Genomic DNA, 19,523 nt, shown 5'->3' on the forward strand with positions numbered 1-19,523 from the left:
CTCTGTGTCAAGTGTGCTGATGATTCATTTTGGTATTGTGGTTGTGTTAAAATTATTGTCTGTCAGGTAATTTTAACATCATCATGGCCTCAGAGTTAGCTCTGTTCTTTAATATTTTAAAAAGGCGTGTGTGTGTGTGTGTGTGTGTGTGTGTGTGTGTGTGTGTGTGTGTAAATACATGTGTCATGGTACGGTACACATGTGGAGGTCTAAAGAGTCAGTTTTCTCCTCCCACTGTCCCATGGGACCCAGGTCATGGCAGGTGCCTGTACCACCCTCTGAGTCATCCCATTAGCTTCTGTTTACTCCTTTTAGTTCAATTTGAAATCTTGATGTCTCTTGGAGCAACATGTGATTTTCATCATTGATATCCGAAGAAATTCTATGTTAATATATAGGCAATGATGTTCTGAGATTCGCATGTTACTTTCCACTTTAATTAACTATTTTTTCTAATTCATCAGAAGGAAACAGAGGTTGGTACCTCATTCCTGCTGTGTGCGATAACAGTCTTGATTTTACAGAGGCATGGGTGACTCTATTTGCTGCTGTGCAGGGTCGGGGAATCTAGACTCATATGATCCTTTGACATTATAGTGGCTTCTTCAAAATTGGGTCCCTTTTTCAGACTCCTGGTATCCTAGATAAAAAAAATTAAAGAAACCAAAAATGAAAACAAAAATCCCAGACTCTAATGGAAACTCAAGTATCAATTTATTAGATGTAAAGGAAAACAGGCAAGCAACCTGGAGGCCCAGTGTGTTCATCTCTGTTCTGTTGCTGTGAGGAAACTTCATGACCATGGCGATTCTTATAAAGGAGAGCATTTAACTGGGGCTTGCTTACAGTTTCAGAGGGTTATTTTCAGGGCGGGGAACATGGTGGAACACTGGCAGGCAGGATGCTGGAGGAGTAGCTGGGAGTAGAGGAGTAGTTGTGGATCTATATCCAGATCCACAGGCAGCAGGAAGAGAAACACTGGGCTTAGCTTGGGCTTTTGAAACCTCAAAGCCCACCCCCAGTGACACACTTCATCCAACAAGGCCACACCTACTCCAATAAGGCCACACCTCTCAATCCCTCCCAAGCAGTGCCACTTCCTCATGATTAAATGTTCAAATATATGAGCCTATGGGGCCATTCTTATTCAAGTAACTGTATCCAGCTACTACTGGGAGGAAGAAGATGGAAAGAGCAGGAGAGAAAGTTATGTATTCTGAGTAGAGGTCAAGGAAGCATAGGATAATGTAATTGTGAGCATACAGCAGCTGTGCGCCAAGTCTGCTAACATCTGACTAGCTACAGAGCATCAGGGATATGGTGAAGGCCTTGGTTCTTTATTAGACCCTTGACATCATCCAGAAGGAAAGTAAGAGGTCTTTCCACTAAGTGAGTGTGAAAATCCAGGGTCTTAAAATAATGGCTTTATTTAGAATGTGGGTAGAGCTTTACAAATGGCTACAGGTAGCCAGTGGTGAGTCTTAGATCCATACCCGACTTTCTCTGATATACCACCCCAACAAGAGTGTTGGGACACCCCATAGTAGCCTCATGAAAATGGAAGCATCGGTTTCTGATGAGATTTTGCAGATGTGTGTACAGGAATGGGGTCACAACTTGTATGAATGTGTGTGTGTGTGTGTGAGTGTGTGTGTGTGTGTGTGAATGTGTGTGTCTGTGAGTGTATGTATATGTAAGGGTGTATATCTATGAGTGTGTGTGTGGCATTCAGTTGGAGTATAATAGTTAATGTCTAAGACCTTTGCTAGGCTACGTTTTTATTGACCTTTTGGATAGAAAGAACAGGATTTATGGGGATTATCCTTTTTAGTCTTAATCATTGACATTTTTAAATCGCTTGACCTTCGTAAAAGTTTGAGTTCTAGAAGCATAACAAAACACCTTAAGCCTCAAACCCTAGAACTCATTACCACACCATTTCTTGCTTCCTAAGGACTGTAGTGTTTCTGCCACTTTACTTTGCCTTTTAGAATATTTTGTATCACTGTTGATTTAGAACATTCTTTCTCTCTCCCCCTCTCTCTCTGTCTCTCTCTCCTATCTATCTATTGCCTGTCATCTATCTATAATCTATCTATCTATCTATCTATCTATCTATCTATCTATCTATCTATCATCTAATGATACTGGTTGGGCTGGGCTAGGTCTTCACGCTGTAATACTGTATATTAATGCTGAATATCTGTCTGTCAGGATAAAACCTTGACTCATGTCAGACGTGGTCCTTGGGCATTTCTGTATTTAGCTCCTGCTGAGGCTCTTTGAGCCATACGTGGCAGGGATAAGCCAGCAGCTGTGTGCCTTTCTCACTTTGCCACAGCTCTGGCGGATGAGCTGGGAATAATTTAAGTGTTAAAATAAAATAACTTGTAGGGCCAGAAAGAGAGTGTTCTGTGGGCAAAGGTGCTTGGCACCAAGCCTGGTGAACTTTGTTTGATCGTGGCATCTACTTAGTGGAGGGAAGTGACTCTTGCCAGCTGTCCTTTGTCCTACACATGTGTACTGTGACACACCCACTCAAGTAACCCAATAAGTACAGCTTAAAAAGAAATAGAAAAAAATGTAAGTAGAGGCAATGGGGGAAATAAAATAAATTGCAAGAATTATCAAATTTATGTTGATGGTGGTATTTTTTAAAAGTTTTCTTTAAAGTTTTTAAAGTATTTTATGACCAGACTATTTTACACATTTAGATTTCTATTTTTTTTTAAAGTAACATTTTAGGAAAAGCAGGTTTCCTGTTATGTCTTTTGGGTCTCCCTCTGTGCTAGGATCTAATTAGTTCAGTTAGAAAACTTTACACTCTAGACCTACTATTACAAATGTTCAAAACAGGAAGTATTTCTAGCGTTCTCACCATGTGTAACATGTTTTAGTGTTTTAGAGTAAATCAGGTTGACAAGCATGCGGTAGTTATCCCCAAAGATTGTAAAACCTTGTAGTTCAATCCTATAAATGTGTTGAGTACATAGCCCTTCCTTGTGGGAGCGCAAAGAGGCTAGAAACACAACACATGGGAGAAATGGAGAGAGAGAGAGAGAGAGAGAGAGAGAGAGAGAGAGAGAGAGAGAGAGAGAGAGAGAGAGAGAACAGCATGCTGTAACCCTAGACCAGTCCAGGAATGAAATTAGCTCTTGTGAATTCAAACATAAGAGCAGTTGAAAGGAACTGAATGGCTGTCCCCCAGAGAGAAAATGTTGTGCAGGTAGAAAACAAAATACAAGAAAAATTGGGAACCAGCTCAGGAGGTCCAAATAATTGACATCTCAGAAAAAGAAAAAAAATAACGGGAACAAACAGTGGCAGAGGCTATCAAGCAACAACATAAGCTGTGTGTGTGTGTGTGTGTGTGTGTGTGTGCACGCGCACACATGCGCGCACACACACACACACGCACATTATACACACACACTATACACACATACAATATATACACACACAATTGTGTGCACACATTATATACACATCATATACACACATTATACTCATACACATCATGCACACAAACTAATGGATATCAATTTTAAGATTTGAAAAGACAATTTATGAGAAGCACAACACAGGAAATAGACTCACTGTGAAATTTAGAAAGCTAGAGACTGAGTTTTAGAGTCTTTAGGAAGGTTGAGAGCACAGCCCGTCATGCCTCAGTGTTGAGAACTACAACATGCCAGTAAAGTGCTTTTAAAACGCAGCAGGAAATTAGTAACTCTTCAATGCAGAATTTTATTCAGGGTTTGTTAAGGAGGAGAACACAACAAATACAAGCACTGTTTTTTATATATAAATTAAAATATGGTTAAATCATTTCCGTTTCTTCCCTCCAACCCCTCCCATTTCTCCTTACACTCTCTCAAATTCATGGCCATTTTTTAAAAATGTTATTTTACATAAATACACACATATACACACACAAATTGTTTTTAAAGAAGACAAATTCACATAAGGTGGAAGCACAAAGAGGCCGATAAGAAAAAAAAATCAACTTGTTTTTGAAAGAGGCCAACAGTCAGTTCAAACTGGAGGTCCTGGGAAGGATTCCCATGTGGGAAGCTAGGTTGGGGACCTACAGAGGTGAAAGTTGTTCTAGGAGAGAAACCACACGGGCTTGAGATAGAGTTGTTGGTGGCCGGTCCAGGGAAGACAGGCTTGGGTGCGTTTCTTGAGCTGACATCCCAAAGGAAATCAATGGCTTTGCCTTTGCTATGGTTTTTGGTTTCTTCTTCCTCAGATAATGGAACGAGCTCTGTTCCACATGGACAACGCCTACAAGATCCCCAACATTCGTGGCACCGGGAGGATTTGTAAGACTAATCTGCCCTCCAACACAGCCTTCCGAGGCTTTGGGGGTCCTCAGGGGATGCTAATCGCAGAACACTGGATGAGTGAGGTCGCTGTAACCTGTGGGCTGCCTGCAGAGGAGGTGAGCTGCTCTCACAGGCAGGGGGTAAGCCCTTTGGGGGGCGGTAGAGTGGCCCTTACACGGGGCATTTCATGGGGCAGGGCATATAACCAGGCACTGCAGAGGGGCCAGAAGCTGACAAGACCTAATCTCTCTCTTGTACAGGTACGGAGAAAAAACATGTACAAAGAAGGGGACCTGACCCACTTCAACCAGAAGCTGGAGGCGTTCACCTTGCCCAGGTGCTGGGATGAATGCATAGCCAGCTCCCAGTATCTCACTCGCAAGATGGAAGTGGAGAAATTCAACAGGTAGGCCTAGGGCGAGGAGCCTGCTGTTCCTGTGCTCTGTTGGTTTGCTGTGGTCCAGCCTTTCTTCTGTGCCCAAATAACAGGCTGATGGTTTAATGAACCCCTCTGAGACTGCTGAACCTGCTGGCTCATTGACAGTTTTCTCTTTAATATTTGTGGATGATATTAGGCCAGGAACAAGGAGCCTCCAGCCTTCGCTCAGCATCACAGACATCCATTGAGGTTCATCTGTATCCATTTGTGTGTCTCCTGAGAGCACCACATTATCGAGAGCATTGGTTGGGGGCCATGGACACCACAGCTATGTGCCTCCCTTTGAAATTAGCAAATGCATTTGACTTTGGCAGTCATTCAGTTTCTCTGAAGCAGGCCTCAGTTTACTCATCTGTAAAGTGGGAATAGCAATATTGGCTCTGCCTTCTCCACAGTTATGTATTTGAACAAATATATAGAGAAAGCACCGTTATCTTCTGTCTTGGGACAAGGACAATCAGATGTCATTAGGACACACTGTCTAAATGCACATTTTACTTAGGGAGGAAATTTGATAGTACTTTGATGTCTATACCACCTGCAGTGGAAAACCAGAGACCTAGATTCCCACCAGTTTCACTTTTGTCTACCCTACTGGGGCACAATTCAAGTTATGACAGTGACTGTGTAAGTGGCTTCAAGGACGTCCTGTTCTGACTTAATGCAAAGATGATAATGGAAATATACATAAGTATGTATTCTATAAGAAGGCTCTTTTCTGGCCAGGTTGCACAGCACACTCTTTTAATGCTAGCATGTGGGAGGCCAAGGTAGGCAGATATCTGTGAGTTCTAGGTCAGAAAGGTCCACAGAGTGGGACCTTGAATGTTGTTTTCTTTCCAGGGAGAATTGTTGGAAAAAGAGAGGGCTCTGTATAATACCGACAAAGTTTGGAATAAGCTTCACACTTCCTTTTCTGAACCAGGTAATTGCTTTAGGTAACTTGGTCATATCCTCTGGACTGGCACACCATTCCATTACTGATTTTGCTTGTTTGTTTGTTTGTTTTGGGGGGGGGGTAAAAGTAGTCTCTCATCGATGGTAACAGGCCTGACTAGGAGGCTGTCTGTCCCGACCCACAGGACAGTCGACGGGTCCCTGGACCACCTAGGAGAGAATGGGGGACAAGAGAAACAAGAGACAGACAGCAAGACAGGATTCTGATCAAGCTGTCAAATTTTATTGCTTTATACACTGCAATATAAAAGAAAGCAAGCAGGATGTAGGGAGGAGGTATGAGGGGGCAGACATTGTCTCTGGGGAACAGTTTCTCAGGGGGCAAGCACTGTCTCTAAACATTGTCTCTAGGAAGTAGTCTCTCAGAATTGTCTCTCAGAATCTCATGACAAAACTGTCTGGATTCCAAGGAACCTGGCAAGCTAAATTGATTACGAGGAGGTGAAGTGAAAAGAGATTGCTATAGTAACCTAACTGTAGGTGAGCTCTGTTTGTTCTAACCAACTCAGGTGAGCTCTGTATGTACTGACAAACTTGCTATTTGGCAAACCTGAAAGCTAGTATTTTTCCTTCTAAAAGCAAGCTTGAGCATGTAAGATGAAAGGAGGAGATTTTGAGATCTATGTGAGAATGGCTCCTGGCAGCTCTCTCTGCTTCTGAAATAAAATTTGCATAGCCCTACTAGTGTAGTGTGTGAAGGAGGGGTGAGGCAGGGATCTGGGGTCAACCTTCTAGTTCTTACCCTTCCTGGTTACAAGACAGACATTCAACTTCTTCATTCTCTTTCTTCAGGTATAGCATAGGGACAGATACACAGAGAGATGAAAGCATTTCTCTAACTCCTGAAGGGCTACTTAATTAAATATTGAGGCTTACATTGTTTAATTTTTGCCTGGATCTTAAAAAAAAAAACCATACTAAACCATGGGTGATTGCTTGCTTCTTCCTGGGCTCTCTGTATCTTCAGTTTCAAAGCTTGAACTGAGTCAGCATTTACCAAATGTTGTGGCTGGCCTTCTCCTTCCTCAGGGAGGTGCCCTGGTCCATGTGTACACCGATGGGTCGGTGCTGCTGACACACGGAGGTACTGAGATGGGTCAAGGCCTTCACACCAAGATGGTTCAGGTGAGAAGTCTGGGGACCACGTTTGGGATGTCTGGTGTCCAGAAAGGTGCTGCATGAAGATGTGCAAGAGGTCAGAGAGTACATTTACACACAGCCCTGGACAAGTCTTCTCCCCTCTTATCTGTGCTAAAGGATTGACTAGACAATCCCCCAGGATATTTCCATTACCTACATCCTGGGCTCTGAGCTCATCATATGTATGAAAGCAGCTCATTTTCCAAACTTGGTGAGACCTTGTGGGGGGAGTTGGGCTAATGGTGCTGGATCGCAGTTGGAACATCTGTTTGGCTCTTGAGGTTTATCCAGATTTAAAAAGAAATTCCAGTATTTTCTTATAATGGGCTTATAGATGTCTTAGCCAAGCAGACCCCACAAAAAGTGCTCCTTCAAACTCAGGCAGATAGGACCACATTCCAGAACCAACAGAATAGACCTTATAAGATTGGGCAGCCAAGTTCCATGATAACCTATGTCCTAGAGAGTGATGTCTCCTTTGTTGCAGGTGGCCAGCAGAGCTCTGAAAATCCCCACCTCCAAGATCCATATAACTGAGACAAGCACTAACACTGTTCCCAACACCTCTCCCACGGCCGCCTCTGCCAGCGCGGACATCAATGGCCAGGCCATCTACGTACGTGTGGAACCTAGGGGACCCTGAGCTGCTGTGAATGGGTTCTGGGCTTGTGGGGAGGTCTCAAGAGGTCCCTTTGATGCTCTGTAATAGGATCTTTGGCTATGGTCATGACTTCATTCCACTACCCAGGAGGATACGCTTCCTCCACATGTCCAGTTAATAGAGAAACTCCAGCTTAATTGTGTCTATCAAAGCCAGGAGAGTTGGGTACAGAGTGGGAGGGGGATCAGAATGAAAGCAGTGGCTTCTGGGAAGGAATGCTACCCTGGGTTGGAACTTGACACAAGATAGTGGGTTGAAATTGATATTCTCCTATTGACTCACCTGGATCCCAGCTACTTACTTCTTTCTCACATGAGAGATATCCTAAGACAAGGAGCGTACTAGAGGAATCTACCTCCTTGTGAGTCCTTCAGAAGTTCCCTCTCTCTCAGCCCAGGCATGGTGTCAGGAGGGCTCTCTAGACAAGGGCCAGTGGTGGCCTACTGTGCAGGCCATTGAGCCATGCAGGTGGCTTGGGTGTCAGGTGGTACAGAGGGCAGAACACTGATATGTCTGATGTCTGGTGGGGTTTCTCCAGGAAGCATGTCAGACCATACTGAAAAGACTGAAACCCTTCAAGGAAAAGAAACCCAAAGGCTCCTGGGAGGAGTGGGTAAGTCTGAGTAGGTCCAAGCTGCTTTTTTTTTTCCCAAAGGAGAAGTACATCAGCTACAGCAGGGCTTCTGTCCCTACCTAACACACGGAGGAGATGATGACCTAGTCACCTACATGTAGCCAGTTAGCTCTGTCGGAGTCACAGAGCAGGAATGAGCTTATGCTTGAGGAGATTAGGGTTCTGTCCTTCACAAGCCTTAAAGGATGGATTGTTTGTCTTAAGCACCTCCACATGATGGTTTGGCCCACTCAGGTATGGATCCACACATATGTCAGCAGGCCCAATGAAACTCCATGTCTCTGAGGGCCTCCCTGGCAGTCCCTCCTCTTACCCAGCTTTCATGTCTGGGGCAACTGAAATGTCATCCATGAGAGCCCCAGATGTCCCATTAGATGCTAGGAATGATAGAACAGAAAATCCCAATAAGAACGAGCCCAGTTGTCTGAATTCTTTCTAGACTTTATGTCTGCATACAAAAAAATTCTCAGAGGTATTGCATGCCTATAATCCTATGTAAAGGCAGAGAGATTATGAATTAGAGGCCAATCTGAGCTATGTAGAAAGACACTGTCTCAAGAAGTCAAGGGATGGGGATATAGCTCATTGTAGAACACTTACCTGGCATATGCAAGGTCATAGGTTCAACTTCTAGCAGTGCAACACACACACACACACACACACACATACAAACATGCACACATGTGCATGTATACATACACGTATATAAACATGTATACACGTACATGTATACATACATGTATACAAACATGTACACATGTATGTGTATACATACATGTATACAAACATGTATACATGTACATGCACACATATATATGAACACCCATGCCCACATATGCATGTATACACACATGTGCATGTATATACACACACACACACACACACACACACACACACATACACCACACACAGGAGGGACCAAGAAGAGGGAAGTAATAAAATGGGACTGTAATACAACCCATCTCACCAGATTCAGAGAAAACAAGCTACTGTGTCACATTTACTCTTTTTCCACACCCTGTCTGATCTTAACTTCCCTTTCCACACTCCTGCCCTTAAGTACAATATGCATGAAGACTGCTCAACTCCAATTTAATTTGGGTGGCTTGTGCATAGGTTTGTAGTCAATTGGAGCATTTTTCACAACAGCCTTGATAATTTTCTTTCACTCAACCTGAGCTTTGTGCTGTGCTACCAGCTCTGTAGTCCAGTATCCATTATGAGCGGATAACATAGACAAGTCACCCACAGTCCAACATATGTATTATATCATATGCCTAGTATAGATCCTAGATCAAAAAAGTGTTTTCTCTAAGTCTTTAGTTTTCTCATCTGCAATATGTGAATAGCAATAGCTTAGCAGTAGTCCAGGTCTTTAGAAACCACAATTGTCCCCTTCTGATGGCTATTGTCTTCCTCAGGTCATGGATGCCTACACTAGTGCAGTGAGCTTGTCTGCTACTGGATTTTATAAGTGAGTATGATCCTCTTCCTGCCCATCCCCATGCGCAGACAGTTCTGAATGCTGGTTAGCCCTGACCAGACAAAGTCAGCACCCCTAGAAGCTTTATCACATCAGTGGGACTTGTGCTGATTTCATTCAGTCTAAAGATGCTTCATTATGTACAATTACAAACTAAATATGAAGGAACAAACACAGGAACTGCTGTATTAGATGACTCCAGTGGCAGACATTTGTGTGTGCTGTTTCCTAGAAGAAGGACTAATCTGCCCCATGTTCTACATGGGGCGGGCACTGAGCTGCACCATGACAGGTTTTGGGCAACCTGCTTGTTTCCTTGTGCAGAACATGGGATGTCTTCACAGTGACTTTCCCTTAGGAGAACAGGAGGATTTAGAGTCTGTAATCTCCTTACAACATACAGAGTATGCTGGAACTCTATTAGTGCAGTGAGGCATAGGAGGGAACATATGCATGCGATAGTCTTAAAATTGTGTCCCTGTGTGATTAGCTAGAGACACCTCCCATTCCTGTTTGGAGTTATAAAAAGACACGATTATAGTTACTGTCCAATTGCTATAATAAAATGCCCTGACAGGAATAACGTATGGGAGAAAGGGTTGAGCTCATAGCTCCAGGCCATGCTCCATGGCTGCAGTGGCAGGAAGGATCCTTAGTGATTGGGTCACAGCACACCCACCGTGAGGAGCAGAGAAGAGGCACGCATGCGTGCTTACACTCAGCTCACCTCCATCTCAGCCCACGACACGAGGATGCTCACATTCAGGATGGCTTTTCCCACTCCAATTAACCAAACCAAGAAAACCCCTCATAGATAGGTCCATAGGCCAGACCAATCTAAACAGTGCCTCCCTGAGACTCTATCCAGATGATTCCAGACGGTGTCAAGCTAACGATTAAAATTAGTCATCACCATGATTCTGGGAAATTTAACTTAAAGCTTTTTAAGTTTGTTTTAAAATGTTTTGAATGAATATGTGGTTGTCGGGGAGCTATATGCCACACACACACACACACACACACACACACACACACACACTCCACTAAAGCCACACCTCCTAATAGTGCCACTCCCTACGGCTGAGCATCCAAGCACATGGGTCACTGGAGGACAAATCCATTCAAACCACCCCAATCACCTGGATAAACAAGATGAAGTCGGAGGTCAAAGACAGTGAAGTTTCTCCGGAATTGAGTCTTGTCTCTCGGCCTGTGTTAGTTTGATTTAAGAGTGAGTTTTGGTCATGTCAGCTCATATTATTCCTATGTAGCATACTTTATATGGATATAAGTATTATATACAAGTGTTATACATAGTCACATAAGCATACATTGTATAGTGAATGTATGTACAATATATAATTACATAGGGATGGCATACTTTATGTGATTACAGGTTTATATGGCCCATGCATTATGGCAATTGTACGGAGCACTCAGACTCAGAACATTTGTGTCTCTTAATAACATTTTTCTCACATCACTTGCTGAAGTTCCAAAGGGGCCAGGAGATGGGGAGTTTCTGCTGGGGGATGCACCTAGGCTGGGATGAGACCTTACTTTTGTGACCTTTCACCTAAAGAAAAGTGGGGATGGCGGGCGGCGGCTGGAGAGGTGGCTCAGCAGGTAAGAGCACTTGACTGCTCTTCCAAAGGTCCTGAGTTCAAATCCCAGCAACCACATGGTGGCTCACAACCATTCGTAATGAGATCTGATGCCCCTTTCTGGTGTGTCTGAACACAGCAACAGTGTACTTACATATAACAAATAAATAAATCTTTAAAAGAAAGAAAGAAAGAACAAAAGAAAGAAAGGTGAGCAGGCGAGCTTGTGAGAACAGTCGGGGACCGTCCCATCCGGAGCCGCAGTGCCGAGGACCTGGATTCAGGCTCACTGTTAGGGAGTGATTTCCACATTCTCCATGAGTCCTAGCATGTCTGTATCTGTTATTACCATACAGAAAGCAACACGCTCCTGCCAAATGCTGCCAAACTTTACAGAATGCTTATACCGTTGGCTTTGGAAAAATGAAACATGAGCAGAATGCTCTAGAATATCCCATTTTCATGAAAAGTTCAGAGTATTCAAAATGTGTGGGCTTTGGAGGAGGATGGCTGAGAGGAAAATGAAGACATTTGGGGCTTACAGCTTTATGGGACAAAATGTGTGTGGAAAAGGGTGGGTTTGTCTAACACACATAAACCTTTATCTCTTTTCTCTTCCAGGACACCCAACCTTGGCTACAGCTTTGAAACAAACTCTGGGAATCCCTTCCACTATTTCAGTTATGGGGTGGCTTGCTCTGAAGTAGAAATTGACTGTTTAACAGGGGATCATAAGGTAAGACATTTGCAACGTGTTAACCTAAGAGAGAAGAGAAGAAAAACAGTTGAATTGCAATCTGAATGGCTGGCCCAGGCCTGCTCTCTGGTTAGATAATCAGCCTTATGCCAGAGGCCGGGGATGGCTCTGTGAAGGCCAGAGAGCACGTCCCTTAGACCATGAGCCTCATAGTTTCTACCTCAACCATTTGAATGCTGCTGTACTGAGCGCTGCCATGTGGAACCGTGTAGGACTCCACTCCATACATGAATACTTCCGCACATTGAAGTTTAAACTGAAGAGAACTTTTCTGTGCCACAAATATCTTCTTCCTATATTTTTTCAGTCATTTATTTTTAGCTTTTGCTTATTTGGGCAAGGAAACCCAGGGACTCATGCAGACAAGGCCAGAACTCAACCAGCTAAATTATACCCTTAGCCCCTCAGCTAGTTAATAATGTAGCTATTATCTTACAGGCTCTATAAAACCATCATGCTTTGGATTCAGCCACAATATACTTTGTTGACTGCTTTCTCACAGATCTGCACAGACTCAGGTTCAAAGCCCCAGTCCCTGGAGACCTTCTCTTACCACTCATGTGTGGATGTGTGGTGAGATCAGCTCCGACCTGACTTTTACTTAGATGCTAAGATCTCAAATGTCAGTTTTGATAGTAGCAGTCCAGGTGTGGTGGGAACCTAGTTTCTACATGCTCAGGGCTCTGTGCTTGGGAATATGGTATTTGGATTGGGATTTACAATCTAAGAGTTATCAAACACACTGTGGGATTTCAGGTATTCTGTTCTTCTCAAACTATTTTCCATCCACAGAATCTCCGTACAGATATCGTCATGGATGTTGGTTCCAGCTTGAATCCTGCCATTGATATTGGACAAGTAAGGTCTATGGGAGATCAGGGCGGTAACAGAATAAATAGGCCAGCAGTGTGCCCACCCCCACCCTGCTTACTGAAGGTCAGCAGGTACACAGCATGTCGTCATTTTTAAGCAGGCAGAGCATAGTACTTGGGGAACCTCATTCTGAATAAGTGTTAGATTGATGGCCATTCATTCAATCATCAAAGCAGAAAACAAATAAATAAAATTTAACCTGGAAAGGGAAGCCACCTGTCCCAGACACCAGTATAGTGTGTAAGGAAATATTGCATGCTCACATATAACACACACACACACACACACACACACACACACACAGACACACACATGGGACAAAGGGGGAGGGAGTAAGGGAGGAGGTATATAGGAAAGGGGAAGAAAGGGAGAGGGGGGAAGGGAGGGAGTGTTTGAGTACCTGGGAATGAGCACAATGGGGAAAGGAGAGACTGGCATTGATTCCTAGACAGTAGGGTCTGAGGTCAGAAGAACTGGCTGCCTCCCCATTACCCACTGACCCAGCAGTTAGATAAATACTTTCTAGGAAGAAAATGGAACCAAGACTGGAGTGGTAGAGGGATCTGCCAAAAGGCATGAGCTCAACCATGAGTAGGAAAAGACTTTCCCAAATGAAAACCATTTTTGGAAAATACGGGATTCATAGAATAGGTCAAGCTGGAGAAGATAAGAAGGGGGAATTGTAATTTGAGATAGATGCATCTGGGTAGAAAATATGAGTACATTTCTAAAAATATATAAAAGGCTAATCTCGTCTTTGGTCAACACACACACACACACATTTGGTCTGCTTGGAGAATGTCCTCTGTAGGCAGGCATTGCATCAAGTCCTATGAATACAGACATTTGCCCTCTTGTGTTTGTTCAGCCCCGGCAATACCACATATCACTCTTCTGAATAGGGATGGGAGAGTGGATGGGGACCAGCATAGTGTAGAGGATGCCCTAGATCTGTAAGCCATAATAGGGCTATTTCCTCTCAGAATACAGGCAAGAGTGGGACCCCAACAAGGCTAGAGGTAAGTTTCAAAGGATTTACTACTCCAGAAATCCCTCCTATGAGCTTTCCTGGTGTTGGATCACCAGTGGTGAGACGGAGACATCTCCATCCACACAGTGGCAGGTTTTAGTGCGAAATGGTACCTACCACTCTGCTGACACATTCTGAGCAGAGGTATGTTCTGCTTGACACCAAGTTCAGCGACAGGCCAATAGGGATGCCTTGGTCCTGTGGCAAGAGTCAGGCAGGAATTTGAAGGCTGTTTTAGGTCCCTTCTAGGCCCTACTATAGGTCAGGTTTTACATCCATGGTAGTCACCAGTATCTGTTCTGGGGACTGGAGGGGAGGTGGTAACCATGGTGACCTTCTGTCTTGCAGGTAGAAGGGGCATTTGTTCAGGGCCTCGGTCTCTTCACTATGGAGGAGTTGCACTACTCCCCTGAGGGGAGCCTGCATACTCGTGGCCCCAGTACCTACAAGATCCCTGCCTTTGGCAGCATCCCTATTGAGTTCAGAGTATCCCTGCTCCGAGACTGCCCCAACAAGAGGGCCATCTATGCATCCAAGGTACTGTGACTACGTGCTGCCTTCTAACCTTTAGGATGGGAGACCATTGCGGGTGATAAAGAGTTTCAGTCACCAGCCTAGTGGCTCTGCAAGGGATCCCTCTGAAAGAAGGAAGAGGGTTGGCACTGGCCTTGGTAAGGCAGCAGAGCTGAGAACGGAAGAAACTTGGCTGAGGAGGACACATCTCGATCATCTTGACTGAAGCTGGCTCCTTTAGGGAGCCTCATAGAGATTCCTTAAGCAAATCCTATGGCTCAAAGTCATATGCTATGCTGCTCTCTGTCACACATCATGGCCCTTGGTCCTCAGATGATTTCACAGATACAGCATCTCCATGTTCTTATGAGAATATGCAAATTCACTGCAGAGGAGGGGAGCATCTTCCCATACATTCTGTCATCCCCACTAGTTGTTGAGATCCAATCTTAAAACTGTGCTAACAAGCCTGGGGAGTTGTGCCACAGAGAGCTTCCGTTATTCCTAACCATAAAAAGCACAGACCGTGGTTAAGAATCAGTGTAGTCCCATGCCTCTGAAGAAGGAAACCATGACTTGCAGCTAGCTGATGAAATATTTTCTCATGTCATGGTTCACTATGCTGTTGAGGGTGGGTAGGGTCTGGAATGCATTGTGACCTTGGCCATGGGTTCTTACAAAGTACCATGTGTTAGGGTCGCTAGATTCATGAAAAAAAAATGTATCTCTGAGGATCATAACCCCAGAAATTTTGGTTCTGTAGTTCAAGAAGGCAGAGCCTTAAAACATACATTTTAGTAAGTATCCTTGGTGATTCTGATGCAGGTTGTCTTCTATCTATGCCTCACAGGGAAGAAAAGTCAACCTCTATTAGGAAGTACTTGTAATCCTAGCAGATCTGTACATGTAATTACAGTGCATATTCAGCATTGCTGTCAAGGATTCAGATAGACTATTCCCCTGGGCCAGTAACTGAGGGAGAGGCTAAAACTCATGCCAAGTTTTTGATTTATAAAACAGTAGCCAGGCATGGTAGTGCACACTTGTAATCCTGGTACTTCAGAGGCCGAGGTAGGACAATTTCGAGATAGGACAAAAGTTCAAGGACAACCTGGGTTACAAAAGTTCCAAGGCCAGGCAGGGCTTCACAGCCAAACCCCGTCTCAGTAATAAAAATGATTATTTAATGTAACTTTCAAAGATATACCATATAATTATTTAATGTGCACTTTATGGTATTATCAGAGAAAATTACATAGTATGAGCTTTAGAAAGTCTTATGAAGATCAGTCATTTAAGGACTAATTTCTTAGGCCTTTGTTGCTTTTGGCTGCTTCTTTTTGGCTTATTTACTGTGGTTCTATCAGAGCTGGGTGGAGTTGTTCATGGGCATCCCTTGGCGTCTCAGTGCAGGGCTCATAGCCTGGCCTCCTGGGCTTGCGTGATGATGTAAAGTCAGGAGTCGCTCCGGTTGACTCTCTGTTCTATATTCTGTCCATTCAGGCTGTCGGGGAGCCGCCTCTTTTCCTGGCTTCTTCTATCTTCTTTGCCATCAAAGATGCCATCCGCGCAGCTCGAGCTCAGCATGGAGATGATAACAGGAAACAGCTCTTCCAGCTGGACAGCCCTGCCACTCCAGAGAAGATCCGAAACGCTTGTGTGGACCAGTTCACCACTTTGGTAGGATACTTCAGCAAATTCCCACTCCACCCTGGGGTAGACAGGGGCTAACTGGCAGACTTCAGGGGAAGGTGCTGCGGGGCGAACTCTCAGCCCCTGTTTCACCAGGGCTGAGGGTGGGTGAGTGGGGCTTGGGTCAAGGACTGCATTCCCTGAGCCTCGTGATACTGAGTTGAATTTGCAAGAGAATAATGGACATACACACACACACACACACATACACACACACACACACACACACACACACACACACACACACACACACACACACACGCCCCTTTGAAGTTGCCTCTTGGCCGTGGGCTTCTTTCTCTGTGGGAGGGTTGAGGAATGTACAGCCATTTGCTACCTGGAAATTTCATCATTTCCCAGCTGGCTCCAGGTAAGGGAAAATCTGCAGAGCATCCAGTCTTTGCTGCTAGTCATTATCATCTGGGTGACTCCTCTGTTAAAAACACCATGTGAGACACTGTGGAGAGGGAAGGGAAATGATACGATTGATTAATGATGTTTCTTTCAACATCACCATTTGCCCTTCTGATCCTGGGGACATAGCTAGATACTCTCAAGGACTTTGCAGCCAGCCTTTTGGGAAAACAGATGACCACATAATGTGGTAACTGACCCCCACCATGGAGGGGCCATGTAGTAGAGCAGTGTTCCTCAACCTTCCTAATGCCACACCCTTTAATACAGTTTTGGTGACTCCCAACCGAAGCATTATTTTCTTCGCTACTGTAATCTTTGCTACTATTATGATTGCAATGTAAATATCTGATATGCAGGATATCTGATATGCAACCCCCTAAGGGGTCATGACCTGTAGGTTGAGAACGTCAGTAGAGGAATTCTATGGGCCTCAGAATCCCTTTGGGAAGCCTCTTTCTTTTACTTTTGGTGGATGATGCCAGGTGAAAGCGTGCTAGGAACACTTTTTCCTTCACGGGATCTCAGTGCTAGCCTAGCCTACATTGTGTGATGCAGTCGCTATACACAGAGAGCTCTAATTATACTCAGAGCCTCTGTTGGGTTGGCAGATGGGTGGAATTTGACATTTCATAGCCTTTGGGTTTATAGGTAAAGTGAGTACTTATTGTCCCCAATGTGACACGCGTGAGGAATGGATAGGAGAGTTCTCATGGCAGGAAAATCAGACCTCTGTGCATATACTAAGAGTGAAGGAGACAGGTGGATTCCCAGGCCGGCCATTGTCGTGCCTGCTGATAGCTTTAGCTCTGAGGTGAGAACTGGAGAACATATCTCATGCAGGGAAGCTCCCATGACTATGTTGCTTCATTCCTATGACCCAGAACCCACCACGATGCCATTGCTGATGGCCACCTGAGCCCTATATCTTAAAAACCAGAGTGGTACCTAATGGCAGGTGGCAAAGTTAGCTTTTTGCAAGGAATGGGATGCAAAACTCAATCATTTAAAGAGACCTGCAGATACCTCCAACCTAGAACAAAGACTGTTTCCTCTATAGCAGCATTCTAGTGATGACAACTAATCTCAGTGGACTTGCATGAACATCTGATTCCACATGACAGTTGTGCTTTCTAAGGACTGTGAGTGCTGTGCATAAAGGGACCACTGGACTACATGGGACGTGCTCAGTAAAAATAAAGGAAGAACTAGGAACTTAAGGGGTCCTGTTCTGGAAGTGTCCCCCCCCCCCCATAACCGAGACTGTAAAATAGGGATTTTTGTCTTGGTATGGTGCTGGTTGTGGTGTGTATGGGACAGAGTGGGAGGGACACCGCAGAAAAAAAACCATGGCAGTGAGAATTCTTTCATTTCTTTCTAGTGTGTCACTGGAACATCAGAGAACTGTAAATCCTGGTCTGTGAGGGTCTGAAGAGAAGGTCCCAACAGTGTTTATACTACAGCAAGGAGTCCTTGGAGCCACAAGTGCATACTGTAGTATCCAGATTTCCACACATTGCTTGGGACTCGGCAGGATGGCATTCTCAAGAAAATGGACGGTTCGGATCCAAATAAGAGTTGCAAACAAACCAATAATTTTGAGTCGATTTTAATCACATGTTTGAAATGAAGTTAGGAAGTATTTGTGTTATGTCCCTTCTCCACCGCCTGGCCTGTGTAACCAGGATTCTCACACACCTCCTGATGCTTAAACCGAAGTCTCTGTCGATCTGCATGCCTTCTCCGGGAAGCTTATATCCGCCACCTCAGGAGCGCCATGCTGTCACCTCAGATCCACACTCACAGTTTTCAGAGAGACAGCAGAGAGAGATCAAAAACTCTAACTCCCTTTGCAGCCTGGAAGACATTAAAAAAGTGAAATGAACGTGAGGTTGATTCTAGTACAGTTGAGCTATTAAGGGTAGGTTATTCTCTGGTGCAAAACTCCAGCCAATCCAATCATTGAATACCTACCGTGTATTGGGTCCCTTTTCCCCACCCCATCTATATATATATATAGAGAGAAGGTTCTGTTTAAGGACTTTCCTTAGAATAATTTTGACCTAGAAACTGTGATACTGAGATCAATATCAACCAGAGGGGAAAGCCCAAATTCGACTTCAAATCTTCGCCTTTCAAATACCTTCTCTTCCTGTGATGCATTTAATTGGGAAATGAAAGAGTTAGACCACAATAATCACTAGGATCATTCCCTGCTCTAAGTCTATAAATACATGACCCGAAAACTCCTGTTACATAAGGGAGCTGCAACGATCAAAGACTTGGCCCCCTTTGCTCTTATGCAATGTCTGGGCCTAATGCACCCTGCGTAGATTCTTCCATTTGCTCGCAGTTGGTAAGAACAGGAAGAGACAAGCCTCCCCCTTCACTGCTCAGGCAGGAGGTCCCAGCACAGCACAGTGCTGAATGGGCAGAGTGATGGGCTCAGGTGGCTTCCTTTCAAGCCCACAGCCTGCCAGACACAGTCTGCATGTCTGGCCGTGGAAGAAGGGTAAGCAGAAATGATGTGGTCCGTTATGTGTGATATCCTAATAAATGTGTGTCTGTTAGCTGTTTGCCATAGGAGAGATGTTTATGGGTTCTCCCATCCAATACTAGCACCTTCCACAGTGCGGCCAGTCATTATTTCTAAAAAAATAAGCATATGGACGCACGCACGTGTGCGCGCGCACACACACACATACACACCATATTCTCTTTTTTTCTCATTTTCCTCCTTCCTTCCCTCCCCACCTTTTTTTGAGGTAAGACCCCAGGCTAGCTTCAAACTTGTATAGATGAATGTAACCTTCAACTTACAATCCCCATGTCTCTGCCTCCCAATTGCTAGGACTGCAGGCATCTGCCACCTTGTCCCACTTACGGAATGTTAGAATGGAACCTGGGGCATCATGAACATTAGCACTTTGTTACGAGGCAACCAACCAATGCCTTTCAATGTAATTTAGATATGTTGTTTCTACGGCATGGCTGAAGT

The 19,523-nt window shown here is 44.4% G+C and overlaps 1 protein-coding gene across 1 annotated transcript in view; it reads left to right on the forward strand.

Annotated features, from left to right (window-relative positions):
* The window catches only part of Xdh (xanthine dehydrogenase), a 64,755-nt gene extending 45,660 nt beyond the window's left edge, over positions 1-19,095 (forward strand). Inside the window, exons 25-36 of the mRNA XM_052186300.1 lie at positions 4,253-4,444; positions 4,589-4,734; positions 5,611-5,692; positions 6,754-6,849; positions 7,352-7,480; positions 8,064-8,138; positions 9,581-9,633; positions 11,868-11,982; positions 12,796-12,861; positions 14,255-14,443; positions 15,923-16,099; positions 17,907-19,095. Coding sequence (XP_052042260.1) covers positions 4,253-4,444; positions 4,589-4,734; positions 5,611-5,692; positions 6,754-6,849; positions 7,352-7,480; positions 8,064-8,138; positions 9,581-9,633; positions 11,868-11,982; positions 12,796-12,861; positions 14,255-14,443; positions 15,923-16,099; positions 17,907-17,957 — 1,371 coding nt within the window. The 3' untranslated portion in view covers positions 17,958-19,095. The remainder of the gene's footprint in view (positions 1-4,252; positions 4,445-4,588; positions 4,735-5,610; positions 5,693-6,753; positions 6,850-7,351; positions 7,481-8,063; positions 8,139-9,580; positions 9,634-11,867; positions 11,983-12,795; positions 12,862-14,254; positions 14,444-15,922; positions 16,100-17,906) is intronic.
* The last annotated feature ends 428 nt before the right edge of the window (positions 19,096-19,523 follow it).

Source organism: Apodemus sylvaticus, chromosome 6 (genome assembly GCF_947179515.1).
Source record: "Apodemus sylvaticus chromosome 6, mApoSyl1.1, whole genome shotgun sequence".
Classification (NCBI taxonomy): Eukaryota; Metazoa; Chordata; class Mammalia; order Rodentia; family Muridae; genus Apodemus; species Apodemus sylvaticus.